A 15,117-nucleotide genomic window follows, 5' to 3' on the forward strand; every position below is an offset into this window, starting at 1 on the left:
CTGTCTATTGCACTGGATTTATTTTCCATCCTTTATCAAGATGGCAGCTGAGCCTTTTCTTGTACATCACCTTTTAGACCTCTTCACAGATAATTTATTTGGTCTTATTGCCACCTTTTGTGCCTGTATAGAGGAGCTCTATAGTGTCAGAAATACAAAAACGTATTGATAACACTATAACGTTGAAATACTTGATTAGGCCCTCTTCTTTGTGGGGATTAAATGTATTTTACTTATCTTTCCTCCATCATGGTGCTAATATTGCAATAACCGGCCCCGTCTCCATGGATGAATTCAGCCAATCCAAGGGAGGCCAGTGTCGGTATTGTCCTTTCCTCTATATTTTTTTTTTTTTTTTTTCTCCTTTTGTTATTGCCTATAAGGCATACAAACTAAAATAGGAAAGAAAAGTGAGCTAATCTGAATATCAGTGGACTCCAAGAGTGCTTTTCACCATCTGTATTGAAGCCCCACCTAATTTCTTCCTGGTCTGTGTTTTTTTTTGTTTTTGTTTTTTGATGCCTCTGCATGTAAGACCCAGACTGACCAGGCATAAAAACAGACGTTCTTGGTATACCCAACAAACATACATCGTGACTGCTTTCGCAATTGTTGACTGGACTGGCGACACAGTCGTAGGCCATACCAAGACTGCTCCAATATTTTTTGCGAACATATCACGCTAGACTTGTACAAAAATTTGTTAGTACCAGTACCTCTTAATAAAATCTATGATTGAATAAACTCTGAATCATTTTACAGGTGCAGTCTACAGGTAAGATATTGGGAATTGATTTTGTTTCGATATCCATTGACAGATATTTTATTCATAGAAACCGTCAAATCCAGCTCTGTCTTACCCTTTGGTACATGACACCCCACAAACTACCCCAGTTGTTACCACCTCAACCCTAGAACTGTTGGACATGTGCTGTGCTCAGCGTTTCGTTTATGGAGTCAAAGTGTCCTTGCATTATGAACTCCGTGACTAACAATCATGGCTTCAGTCACTCACCTTCTGGCAATAAACTTCTGTTTTGTAAAAAGGAGGGTGGTATCACCTAAACCATGTAAAACACTTGTTATTCACCGTTTGTATTTTGTGGGATTAATAGGAGGACCCATAGAGTTCTATAGCTGCTAATAGAATATAGATCTACTTTTAAGTTCATGATAAGTGCCTTTTTTTTTTATATAAATGTTATCAGCCCTGCAGAACTCGCAATTAAAACTTACAAAATGGCATCAAGCTGTGCCAGCAGATCTCTTAACACCACATTTTGGTGGAAAAAAAATTATAATCATTGGGTCCATAGAGTTGAATCAATACAGTTGTAAAGACTGGATTGCACTTTTTATTCATTATTTTTTGGGGGGCCCCATTTCACATTTCTCTCCTTATTAAAGGAACAGTGACTATAACTATTTTTATATATCTAGATAGAAAGCGATGGTGGCAAAATACTGAGCATTGGGTCAGATAACTCAAAAATCTGACAAACGGTGCATGAAGATGGCTGCCAGAAAGAGGGAGAGGTAAAGGTAGACCAGAGATTTAATAAAATGCAATAGTACAGTATATTGTAACAGATTATATTAAGATTTTGAAATCGGTGTTCTAACTGGTTATTAGGTTTCTATGGATAACCTCACCAAACCAGGGACCTCAATTTAACATAAACTGCCTATAAAAATGTTACCTCCAAATCAAGACTGTGCGAGTTCCTTTCCAGAACAGCGATGTTTATCCACACGAGATCATATGTACTTCGGTTCAATCTGTTTCTCTCACTCCTGGTGTATTTTTGTTTTATATAATTTGTCACATAGTTACATAGCTGAAAAGAGACGTGTCATGACTTCATGGGTAGACCAGGATTTTATGACGTTTAGAAATCTGCAAACCTATGTTATTAGAATGTTAATATTTCTGTATTGTCTTCCCTAAATCGGCTCCTGTCATGACCTCTGTGTTCAGTCTTATATTGTCATTCTCTTAATGCATTGATAAATTGAAAAGTTACATAACATGTTAAATTACCCATTTAGGCTGTCATAGAGCAGATCTGTCTGTTATAGTGTTAAATTACCCAGTTGGGCTGTCAGAACAGATCTGTCTGTTATGGTGTTCTGTATTTGCAGAGCTTTGGTCTAACAATGGGCTGTGAGCTTGAAGGTCACAGTACTCTGCCTGAGGATAATTTGGGCTCCTGCTGTGATTTCACTGGTAAACAAGTATTTCTCAAGTACTTGCAATTATGTCCTTTCCCAGGAGGGGGAGTAAGAGTTCTTTCCTCAACTGGAAAAAAGTGAAATCTATTTTTTTTCTCTTTCCTTCACTTGGATTTGTCTATACTATTTTTAACTTTTTATTGATTTGCACAGTGCATCTCTCACAGTGCCTCCTTAATTGCTTTGTGTTACCAGGTCTGCTGCAGAGCATATCATGTATTTTTTTAGCTCCTCTTTTAATGAGAATATAAATGTGTTCAGATATACTGCAACATGTCGCATTGTGGTAGATAAATAGCATTTGTATTGTGGAGAATTGTAAAGACAATTTCACAATTTGTCCCCAAATGGGCAAATTGTGCTGTGAAATATGAATTGCTAAGAATTCAAGGTAAATTTTTTAAATATTGGACCGAAATAGCTGAACTGAAAACATAATTGGCTTGGAGGATTTTCCAATATTGCTATTTTGATAAAAAAAAATGTAAAATTCACTTTGAATCCACATTGATTTCTTTATTGTATTGTTTATGCGGTTCAATGTCCGTTATTTGTCTTGGAGTCTTTGGCTTCTATCTTCAATCTATGCTATCTAATGTAGAGAGTTGTCAATATAGTAGTTTTAATTGGGCAAAGCAACACAAGCTGGCGGCCAACACACCCGCCATTCATTGGCAGAGAGCATCAGCTGACCGCACAGAACTGACATTATTCCAGACTGCCTAATCACACCCCTATGACACTGGTGCAGGGTGATGTTACAACAAGGGGTTAAACTCGACATGTGCAGTGTTTATAAAAAAAGTGATTTGAAGTGGTTATGGTGTTTGAGGTGAAGCTGCATTATGACTTTTCTACACAAGGTGGCGGTATAAACCCTAGTGCAGTGATCCTTAAGCTTTTTAGGTTTAAGGCTCCCTTAATATTTCAATATTTTTCCAAGGCACCCCAAGTCAAAACTATTTTCTAGGTTGTGTATATATATATATATATACATGTATGTATGTACAGAGATGCGGCATATACTGAGTCCCTAATCTTGGGAGTGGCACTAGTACATTATTTAAAGAAACTATCCAGGCACAATAACCACTATATTATTTGACTGCAAATTCCTGTCCTAATGTGTTTTACACCCCACCTCCTAATGAATGTAAGCTCGATTGAGCAGGGTCCTCTTCAACCTATTGTTCCTGTAAGTTTATTTGTAATTGTCCTATTTATAGTTAAATCCCCTCTCATAATATTGTAAAGTGCTATATAAATGGCGATAATAATGGTGCCAGTAGTTCCCTCCCAGGTCATAGCACCGGGGAAAAAAAATCATGTGGCTCCCCTGTGCCCCCTGGGGCGCTGCAGCACACAGTTTGGGAGCTGCTGCCCTAGTGGATAAATATACCAAAATAGTGGCTATGTTTTTGTGTGATGATCAGATTTATGTTAATCACATGTAATACTGCAGAGTTGTGTTTTTTTTTTTTTTTAGCTTTTTTGCTAAAGAAAACAAACTATCTTGAGAAAGACATTGAGGGGTTTATGCACTATGCAGCGAATTGTAGTGATTTGAAAACCAAACTCCAATTCTACAATTTGTTAGCTCTAAGCAACTGCCCATTCCCACTGAGGAGTTCATTAATAAGATGACAGCCAGGATAATTCATTAAAGTGGGAATTCAGTGGGATTTATTTTTTTAAATAGCTGGAAACATTTTGCTATGCTTTCATTGAGGCTGTCCTGGTCCAGAACTTTAAATTTTGAATTCACTTGAAATTCCCAATAATTCACACATCAATGACACTAAACCTAATAGGTGGGGGGCAGAGGGGGCATTTACTATAGTGGGCATTGCAGGGAATTTGAAATGAAAGGTCAAAATAGCCGTAATGAAAACCCAGGTGCTTTTGAGAATTTTTTTCTAATTTGGCTATTTTGCCCTACATTTTAAAATTTGAATTCCCAGAAATTCTCACTGTAGTAAATAAACTGGTTAAACTAATGAGCACTGAGTGGAAAATAAAGAGGTGTTTGTCCATAACAGTGAGTTAATGGGAGATGACAGACTTTCCAAATTAAGTCTTAAATGGCCAAATTAGAAACATTCCCAGGAGTAAACATCCTCTGAGCTTCAATAAGGAGGAGAGGATTTAATTCAGGCCTATTCACGAACATGTGAATTATCAGGAAATCAAGTGCAATTAAAGCAGGTCTTTCTGGTATGTGACTGCGGGTCAATACTAACAAGATTTTGTGGATAGATTTCTGGGGCCCCGATCTTTACATTCGGTGTTTCTGTACTTGTGAGTGAATGGGAAAGTCTGATGATTGACATGATCCCAGAGAGCCGGGAAGTCTGTGTGTCAGGCAGATGTTTGGGGCTGGGCCGGGGATTGTAAGCAAGGTGTGAAAACAGGCGCTAGAACAGGAGGTGGGGGAGACAAATGGTGTCTGAGCTTTGGGGGGAGGATTGCAGGTGCAAATAGCTAGCCATCATACTTTATATGGGCACAGCTGCCAAGTCAGACACCCTGCAACTGTAATGCCCATCATCCACACACAGACTGATCCCGTTAGGAATTGTTAAATCTGAAGAATCATATATAGCCTATGGGTGTGCTGTATACTACCTGCATCTACATCTTTATTTATTCATTAAATCAGCAACATCCATCTCAACAATTTTTGCAACTTTGAATTTTGCAATTGTCAGGTCAATTCGTAACAACTCCCTATTTAGTGATTAACTCACACAATATGTTATATCCTCCGAGCTTGGAGATCTTATAATACTCACCCCTGTGTATCCCCCTTAACAACCTCACCAATGCTTATCCCCACCCTCCCCTCCTTTAGCAACCACATCAGAATCCAACAACTCATTTTTGTTTCTTTTATTGCAAAACATAATTTTTTTTTTTGTACAAAACAAGTAAACAGTAAGTGTTTGATAAATAATTACAAAGTCAAAGAGCAGAACAGAGAAATAAAATAATTGAACAGGATGCAGTATAATTGGGGACAACGCTAATTATCATCTCTTCGTTAGTGTAATCCCCTCCACCAGGCCTCTCTATGGAAAAACAACAGAGTATAAACCACTTGCAGGCCTCTGCAGAACCAGAACCGGGTTAGTCAGTAAAATGGGAATTCACAGTGAATTCAAATTTAAGGCCAAAGTAGACAAACCGAGAGCATCACTGATTTAGAGAATCGACCTTAAATTTGAAATACTTTGAATTCTCACTGTGTGTCACAGCCGGGTTATCGGGGTATCCTTAACCCTTTGCATGTCAGAGGGGTAAGCCATTTTTTACCCATAAACCATCTATGGCAGAGTAATAATGAGCCAACACCTTAGCTTTCAGAATTCCCAGAATGGGACATGGCAGGAGCACAAATTGGAGGGTGCTAGACACTCATTAGCTATTTGTCTGGCATAAACCAAATTAAACTTCAGATAGAAAGTAAAACTCTTCAATACTCGGCCGAGTCCAAATAAATGGTTTTCCTGGCATTAGCCCTGTCGCTGATTCTCGTGAACTCAGCAGCAAGGTATTGGAATCTCTGCAGATATTCACCCATCACTCATTTCTAAAGCAACTCCCTAAACCCTCCGGATCTCAGCCGTAATCAGCAATGTGTGAGTACAAACCCCGCAGAGCTCCTATAAATGATCCCTCCCACGAGGGTCTCTACGGAACTCAGCGGTCTATTCCAAACCCAGCAGCTCTCAGCAGGCCGAACCTGGGAGAATCTGAGATTAAATTCCAAGGTGAGGGGCCTGTGATGGAGTATATTCGTGGCTGGATTGAGTGTACAAGTTATTCATGAACTGGGTGTCCATTATTTAAGGATTATCACAAGTGTATTATGAATATAGAAAAATAAGAAATATCCCACAAACAGGTTCTTTCATTAAACAGCTGATTGGGATTGATTTTTATTTTTATGTCTGATTGGGAGCAGATTCCTTATTATAGACTTATCGAACATATTTACAACCAGAAATCTGCAATATTTTTCTGGTAATGGGGGTCTTGATCGTCTCCCACTATTATTTTCACTGTGTGAATAGAACACTTACATCCAGCCACCCCCTGTATATAGGCGCTGTAATTGTGGACCTGAAAATTGCAGGCCCAACTTTGGACCCGTGTTGGCCAGGAAGTGAGGAAATCGAATTTCAGAGTTCATGTGGTAACCTCGGGCACTTACATCCTCACTTCTTCCAGTCGGTGCAACCGCGCATGCCGAGGGTGCAAATTCTGCTCCGCAGGGGCGGTCCGGCCCATACAGCCTGAAATCTGATTGGCTGTCAGTGAGTTGGGGGGAGTCCAGTGGGACTGCGAACGAGGGGGGGAACCGATGCAGCGAACGTGGTACGCAGACAGTCTGGAGCTGGGAAACTGGCGATTCAGGAGGGCTAAAGGTGCGGGGAAATAGGAAAATGGTTAAAAAAAATCGCCAAAATTTCAAGTTTCACTCTTTAGTTTGTTTAATTAATGTTAATATACATTATATTATTAATCCTTGCAAAGCACAGGTATATTCTGTACTGATGTACAGTCATGACTGTGTTTACATACAGACTATTGATGAATATATTATGAGTCACTGACTGTAATCAGTACTCAGTCTTTTAATGAGTACATTCTTATCCTGGGCTGACAGAGTGCCATGTTTTATTCTGTTTGATTTTTCAAGACTCGTATCATGTCTTCAATCTGTGGGGTTAGACATCAAAAGTACTCCTGGCTGTAGAGAGCAGTTTTTCGTTTCTATACCCCTCTGTATTATCAACGTCTTTCATGTCCACGGCACATGAATGCTACATACAGCCAAGAGCACACTGTGCGAGCAGCCCCACAGCTTGAAGAGTTTATACATGTGTTACAAAAAAAAAGTAAAAACCATGGCAATCTGGCAACCCACAGCATAAAAACACATTCATACCATCAGTCTGTGAGATATTAGGGAGGACAGGATCTCATTGTAAAAATTCAACATTCTGTTATTATTATTTACATTGCAGCAAAGTAACGTTACTGCCATCATGGTGGAAGCTGGACAGGTCCGTCTCCCCAAACGCCGCTGTGCACCCCAATATCTGACCATGCACGCTGTACGTCAATAGTTAATATATAAATAGGGCGATGGACCCTGCACTCACCATGAGAAGATGCTGCTCGCCCTGTCCGCAGGCTGCTCCGGGTAGGACTGTCCCCCCGTCTCCAGGAAGGGCTCTGTGTTTTGCTGGGGTACCTCGAGGATGGTCCCTTGGTCCTGATTAGCTGTCATTGGTGGGATTGAAGAGGGATCAGGGACTTCACTGGCTGGGGGTGCTGGGGTTGGGGGGGTGATGGGGTGGAAAGCACAATCAGGACTGGGGAGAGGGATAGCGAGATTCCCCCCAATATCCAGCTCTTCTCCCAGTGTAGAGTCACACGGTCCTCCATAAAGTGGGCGCTTGCACTCTGCTGGGGGGACCAGATTCCATACATTAATACTGTATTCAAATATAGAATGCTGTAATCTATAGTCTATATACAAAATGCAACAGTCATCTCATCTCTAAAATGAAAGGGCCGGTGGCCACATGTATCCAAATACTATGTTTAACAACGTTTTCTCTCTCAACTCAATCTGGAACCAGCAAAAAAAGACCTGTTTATCGAGCCCTGCGAGCTCCACAAATCAGCCCCTCACTACTGCTACCTGAGTGGGACACTCCACTCTGAAACGGCATCTTTACAGACCAGACTGCTAATATGACAACATTGGTCCTTAACCCCTTAAGGACCAAACGTCTGGAATAAAAGGGAATCATGACATGTCACACATGTCATGTGTACTTAAGGGGTTAAATCCATGGACTGTGCCAGTCACATTAGGAATTAACATGTTTAACACCTACATTGCCAGAGCAGGAGCCAATCGATTGCAAGGAGCATTGCTGGTCTCCGCTGTATAGTAGTATTGAGTATCACCTACCGGCCTGAAACGAGTCTTGCTCATGATCTGCGCTTGGCGCTTTCCTTTTCACTCGCGTGATTCGATCTCTGTGTAGAAAAGTGGGAGGGATTAGGCATTAGAAAGGTCGGGGGGACACGGAAGAGGTCGATAAAGTAACAGTTTGTACCTAATTACATTCTCCCTATAGTAGCTCAGTGCATGTTTTTGCTCTTAAAACTAGTACAATAAAGATTGCACATTTTGAATTCCGGTTTTCACTAAATCCAGTACCTCCATACATGGTTCTTGTTCTAAATTATATTTTAGCTTTAAAAATTGTTATTAGTAAGTCACCTAAAATGTCTCAGCCCCGCCCTGACCACACCCCCACTCACAAGCAGAACAGCCCCGCCCCTGGCGACACAGCCACACTCACAGTAGGAACAGCCCCGCCCCTGGCCACACCCCCACTTACACCCCTAAAATTAATGAAAACCTCTTTGTCTATTTGAAATGTTTGGAATGAGGTTTCCTTATACTTTTAATTTTGAATTTGTAAAATAAATCTAACCATTTGTGTCAGATCCAACCAATCAGACTAACCGAGATTTATTTACTGAGCTGTGCGTTATTCTGGTTTTGCAATCAAGTAGCAGAATATGTGATTATTTACTATGAAAAATATTGCGCTAAATTCTAAAAGAAAGTGGAGTGACAGTGGGAGACTCCTTATTATTCGCTGACTTGGAAATACGTCCCATTGGAATGTGGAGAGTTTCACTGTTTAGTAAATAGTCCCCAAAAAGGAGCATTAAAACATGTTCGCGCTCACCTCTTCTTCTTCAGCCCGTCCTCCCGAAATCCTTTGGCAAAAGGGTTGGTCTGGATTTTAAGTTGCGTTATCTGTAAAAGAGGGATCTTGTTAGGCACAGGCCTGGCTACTAATTACACTCATACTCAGCTTCTACGCCAGCATTCACGACCTCATTTATACACCCCATACCGTTACTCACTGCTTGTTATTACTCACACACTGTATTCTGGGGGTGATGCACACAGTGTTTGTTAGGAATAGATTGCCCACCCTGGTAACCAGCCTGGTCACTCCAAGACCCTGAGAATCTGCGCATTCACTCTGAGAATCTGCGCATTCACTCTGAGAATCTGACCATTCACTATGAGAATCTGACCATTCACTATGAGAATCTGACCATTCACTCTGAGAATCTACCTTCTCTTTCTAATGTGCCCCATATTTCCTGTGAATATGCCCCTCTCTCTTACCTTCTCGTTCTGATAGGCAGTGACGGTCAGGAACAGGGTCTCTGGGAAGGTGAAGGAGGAGCACCCACCCCACCTCCGGCTGAAGACATCTTGAGCTCGTACGATGTGGAATCGTGGCTGGTAACGGTGCATGGAATGCAGGATAATCTGAGGAGGACGGGGAGAAATGACTCTGTTAACACATTATTATGGTCCATTCTTAGTGGGTTACACCACATGGCTAGTTATTTAGGGCAGACACATACAGCCTGTGTTTCCACATCCCTTGTATCCCACTACAGGACTCTCTGCTGTTTCTGGATAAACTCCTCTCTGTATTGTCAGCTGGGGGACAATAACTCACATATCTCATAATTGTGGTAACGAGGACCCCCAGCTTCTCCCACCTGTGTCACCTTGTCCTTCTACCAGGTGAAGGCGTGCTTTGTTCTGAGGATTACGAGGGACTGAGGTGACATCTTGGATCACTTCTCTAGGAGCTAGAGAGCTGTGTACCCGTCTAATGCAGCTTCTTTCAGGGGATCAGAAACCTGAATCTTAATACCATTACAGCTTCCTTGTCAATCTAGATCAAGTACAAATTTTGATGTTCGTATCTTTATCTACTGTGTCTTGCTGTTTCTAGAACCCATCCCATACAGCAAGTGGTCCCTCTATTATGAGAAAGTTCCCGTCACATTGGTCACAGGTCCCCAGCCATAGCTACTTACATGTCCCATCTGGTCAAGCGTGTTGTTGGTGAGTTTGATCTTGTGGAAGGATATTGGCTGCTTCATCCAGTGGGACCCAGGGGCCGGTGAGTCTGGGTGGATGTAGACCCTCTCCGGTAGACGCGGCTCTGCTCTCCCACTCTCTTCCCAGTGGTCTTCCTGCCACTTGTAGCGAGAATTATCCACCGGAACAATGTCCGCGAGAAGGAGGTACTTCCCATCCGGCTCCAGCCCGGTCACACTGATCTTACACTGCGGGAACATCCGCCTGGAGTAGAAACGAGCGAGGTCAATGGGTGGATGCCTTCACATCTAACCTTCCTAGGTTTACACAAGGGGCTCCTTAATAACATTACGATCCGAGCAGCAGTATTATAGTGAGGCCAATTTTATTTTAAATCATAATTTTATTTACAAAACTATCAATGTGGGAGAAAAAGTAACTAATACTTAAAGAACCGCATCAGGTAAATTGTCAGACAGCAAAGGGACATGTTGAGCAAAACATATATTAGCACATGGTGGCCCTGTTTGGATCTTCTACTAATAATGGGGGGATCTAGGAATTCTACACACAGGGCTAATTCTCCAACTCTGGGTTAACATGGTGCTGGTTGCCCTGGAGTCCTAGCCCCAGCGCTTCTATTAGGGTCTTGCTCCATGGCAGTAGGTAAAAGATGAAATATTATTAGTGATTACATGCACTCGGGGGCAATCAGGACATCCCTGATGGTGAAAAATCCACGAATATCCTACTAGTCTGGCTCTGGTGGGGCAAGTTTGAGAAACCAAGAGTGTTCGTCTAGGCGCCTTCATAGCGGATTAATGTGATATTTAAGATTTGCTAAGCTAGTGCCTGTAATTCTTTATAAAGAGCCAACATAATCTGTTGCGTTGTACATTGGATTCAGAAGTGATAACAATGTTGCATTTAATGAAGCACCAGTCAACCAGTAAACAAGAGGGTAATAATGTTCCATTCGAAGAGCCTCTAGACCTGTCGTCCTCTACTTACCTTCCAGACTTGGTTATAATCATCTCTGTTCCTATCGCATGAAACTGCTTCCACAGCTCCTTGTTCTCCAGAGTCATCTTCACATTCCCCGGAAGACGGGGGGCTTCACACGGTGGATGTGGTTGCCCAAAGCCCAAGGTTGGTCCGGGGGGCAAGGAGAGAGGCGTGAGGGGAGCTGCTCCCAGAATCCTTTGGGAAGGATCCAGTGTTGAGAATAGGCCATCATACCTTTGGCCGGGAACATCCAGTTCTGTAACAGAGAGAGAGGATGTCAGTACACAGTGTCCTGCAGCAGGGAAAGAGTTAACGGGGCCAGTATTTAGCCATTTCAGTGCCAGGCACTGTGTTTCTCATCCTTTCTAGTCCTTTCATGGTTAATCCTGTCCTTGCAATCTGCACTGGGACATGACTCAGTGACATATTGGCTTATTGGCATGTATGTGCTAAATGACAGACAAGTTCTGTTAATTGGAACCCTGGTGGGTAATATGGTAATGAGATAGGAGCATTCCCCCACCCACCCAATAAACAGACACCCTGCTTGAGATTCCTACACATCAAAGCCTCAGACCCAGATCCTCTAGAACTTCATAGACCCAAATTCAACTTATACCACAGAACTTAACAACATATACCACAGCTTTCCAGAACCAGACGGCTCACAGCCTTCCAGTACCAGAAACATCAGAACCTCCCAGAACCAAATATACCACAGCCTTTCAGAACCAGATATATCACCACATTCCAGAACCAGATTTATCACAGCATTCCAGAAAAAGATATATCATAGTGTCATGGTCTACCAGAACCACATAATCACTGCTATCCAGAACCAGATTTATTACAGCCTTGTCACAAAACCAGACTTCAGATCCTCCTCATTGGTCCAGATTCTCAGATCTCCATTACTGTGGGATTTCCAAACAGCGGAGTACAGATACATCAGTTCCTAATAAACCCAGAACCACCAGAACCTCACATAACCAGGTTCTCAGGTCCTCCAAATCTAGAATTACATGAAAACTCACCCACATAAACCAAAAGCTTCGATAACCAATATTAATCAACTTTACAGAGACATCTGAACCAAAGACTTAGTTATATTGTAAAACTGTAAAACATTGCCAGAAACTTTCACCAAGATATCAGAATCTCCAAGACTTGATACACTGTACCCTCTCGGATACATCCCATCAGTGTAGGACCAGATACATCAGAATCGCCATGTATGACGTCCTTCAGATGTAGGTATCTTAGCACAAAAACACAAATACTTATTAAATGGAAAAACTCAGGTATCATCACAGAACCTATGGATCCAACCAGAACCAGATCCACACCAAATCGAGGAACCAAATCAGAACTTCACAGACCCAAATATATCAGAAGTCCCATACCTCACAATCTTGGAGACCCACACTCAACAGAATATCACAAACACTACAGATCAAAAGTTACAACAGAACCTCCAATCCAATCCAATAATAGAACCTTTAATGCACCCATACACTGCAACCTCAATCTCAGCACCAAAATGTATGTCAACCATGAGAAACCATATAGAAAGGGTAGTAGATACCTGGAATAGTCTTCCAGTGGGAGCAGTAACAGTGATATAGAAAGGATAGTAGATACCTGGAATAGTCTTCCAGTGGGAGCAGTAACAGTGATATAGAAAGGGTAGTAGATACCTGGAATAGCCTTCCAGTGGGAGCAGTAACAGTGATATAGAAAGGGTAGTAGATACCTGGAATAGCCTTCTAGTGGGAGCAGTAACAGTGATATAGAAAGGGTAGTAGATACCAGGAAAAGCCTTCCAGTGGGAGCAGTAACAGTGATATAGAAAGGGTAGTAGATACCTGGAATAGCCTTCCAGTGGGAGCAGTAACAGTGATATAGAAAGGGTAGTAGATACCAGGAATAGCCTTCCAGTGGGAGCAGTAACAGTGATATAGAAAGGGTAGTAGATACCTGGAATAGCCTTCCAGTGGGAGCAGTAACAGTGATATAGAAAGGGTAGTAGATACCTGGAATAGCCTTCTAGTGGGAGCAGTAACAGTGATATAGAAAGGGTAGTAGATACCAGGAAAAGCCTTCCAGTGGAAGCAGTAACAGTGATATAGAAAGGGTAGTAGATACCTGGAATAGCCTTCCAGTGGGAGCAGTAACAGTGATATAGAAAGGGTAGTAGATACCAGGAATAGCCTTCCAGTGGGAGCAGTAACAGTGATATAGAAAAGGTAGTAGATACCTGGAATAGCCTTCCAGTGGGAGCAGTAAAGGCCAACAGCGATATAGAAAGGGTAGTAGATTATTATTATTAATATTATTATTATTGCCGTGTATATAGCACCAGCATATTCAGTAGCGGTTTACAATGTTATCAGAGGGGGAGATTTAACAATAAGACAATTACAAAAAAAAATCTTACAGAAACGATAGGTTGAAGAGGACCCTGTTCAAACAAGCTTACATTCTATAGGAGATAGCTGGATTAACCATCCAGTGGAAGCAGTAACAGTGATATAGAAAGGGTAGTAGATACCTGGAATAACCTTCCAGTGGAAGCAATAACAGTGATATAGAAAGGGTAGTGGAACCTGGAATAGCCTTCCAGTGGGAGCAGTAACAGTGATATAGAAAGGGTAGTAGATACCTGGAATAGTCTTCCAGTGGGAGCAGTAACAGTGATATAGAAAGGGTAGTAAATACCAGGAATAGTCTTCCAGTGGGAGCAGTAACAGTGATATAGAAAGCGTAGTAGATACTTGGAATAGCCTTCCAGTGGGACCAGTAACAGCGATATAGATAGGGTAGTAGATACCTGGAATAGCCTTCCAGTAGAAGCAGCGAAGGCTAAGATGTTTTTTTTATCTTACAGACCAGAAGGGCCAGTTGACAATCATTGTATCTATGACTTCCTTGGACTGCTAAAAGCCCTGGGGAGAAGGTAAGTTTGCTCTTACCTGGGTACCTGTATGCCTCGTGGTGGCCCGTGGCTGTGGGGTAGTTGGGTGGCAGGCTGCGTGGGGGTCTCACTCCATAGGAAGGCCCATATTGCTGGAAGATATCTGAGTGATACATGGTGGACAGTTTAGAGCATGGGGGGCAGGAGGTCTGGGGACACCTTGTCAGCTCAGGACACAGATTAGTTCTGAGAGGAAGACACTGTGTGACCCTTAAAGTCCATCCTACACCTTTTGATGTGAGACCCTCCTGTTAGGTGAGAGAGTGGGGCTGGGGGAGGTCACTTCACACATTAGGACTGAATTAAACTTTATTAAGGGTCTTTATGACAGCACTGAGACTCCGTTTGTCCAGTTGTCAGGAAATGCACATAGTGGGAGAGAGGGGACACAAACAGGGGGGGGGGGGGGGGGGGGGGGTGGGAGCCGGGATACAATGTATTTATATATATTCTACATACAGGATCACAATGAGAAAATCATATAATGTAAACTAACAACTGATTATTTCATTCATTTATTCACAGTGCATTATCACATGTTCTAACTGATTAGCAGATTTTACTCTGACCCTGATCAGTGATCTGATTATAGGTCAGGGCAGTGACACTCGGGCTAGAAAAAACTCCACTGTTGGTGCATTAACCACCTGAGCTATCTCACCTTCTTATAAGTCAATGTAGAGAGTCTGGAAGATGTGCAGCGGTGACAGACAGAATGCAGTTTATATTATGGGGGCCACAGAGAGGATGCCATTGTTATCTCACTGCAATTCAGAGTTTAGTAAATAAACCCTGTGTACAGCACACAATTACAATAATTTATAAAGCGCCAACGTATTCCGCAGCGCAGTGCATTCATGTGTGTCTACATTATAGATCTGAGCATCTAAGTGAGACAGATCACATGTCAATAGTTTTATATTTCTTCAGCTTATCTATATAATACCAACATATTCTG

General features: G+C 42.0%; 1 protein-coding gene across 1 annotated transcript; it reads right to left on the minus strand.

Annotated features, from left to right (window-relative positions):
- Window positions 1-5,749: 5,749 nt before the first annotated feature.
- Window positions 5,750-14,526, minus strand: TBX6 (T-box transcription factor 6). Its single transcript, XM_063429073.1, has 8 exons — window positions 14,158-14,526; window positions 11,192-11,441; window positions 10,177-10,444; window positions 9,467-9,613; window positions 9,015-9,085; window positions 8,222-8,289; window positions 7,401-7,707; window positions 5,750-6,653 (listed from the first exon to the last, which is right to left on the minus strand). Exons 1-8 carry the CDS (start codon window positions 14,273-14,275, stop codon window positions 6,311-6,313), a joined length of 1,572 nt encoding a protein of 523 aa, XP_063285143.1. The 5' UTR covers window positions 14,276-14,526; the 3' UTR covers window positions 5,750-6,310.
- Window positions 14,527-15,117: the final 591 nt, after the last annotated feature.

Source organism: Pelobates fuscus, chromosome 8 (genome assembly GCF_036172605.1).
Source record: "Pelobates fuscus isolate aPelFus1 chromosome 8, aPelFus1.pri, whole genome shotgun sequence".
Classification (NCBI taxonomy): domain Eukaryota; kingdom Metazoa; phylum Chordata; class Amphibia; order Anura; family Pelobatidae; genus Pelobates; species Pelobates fuscus.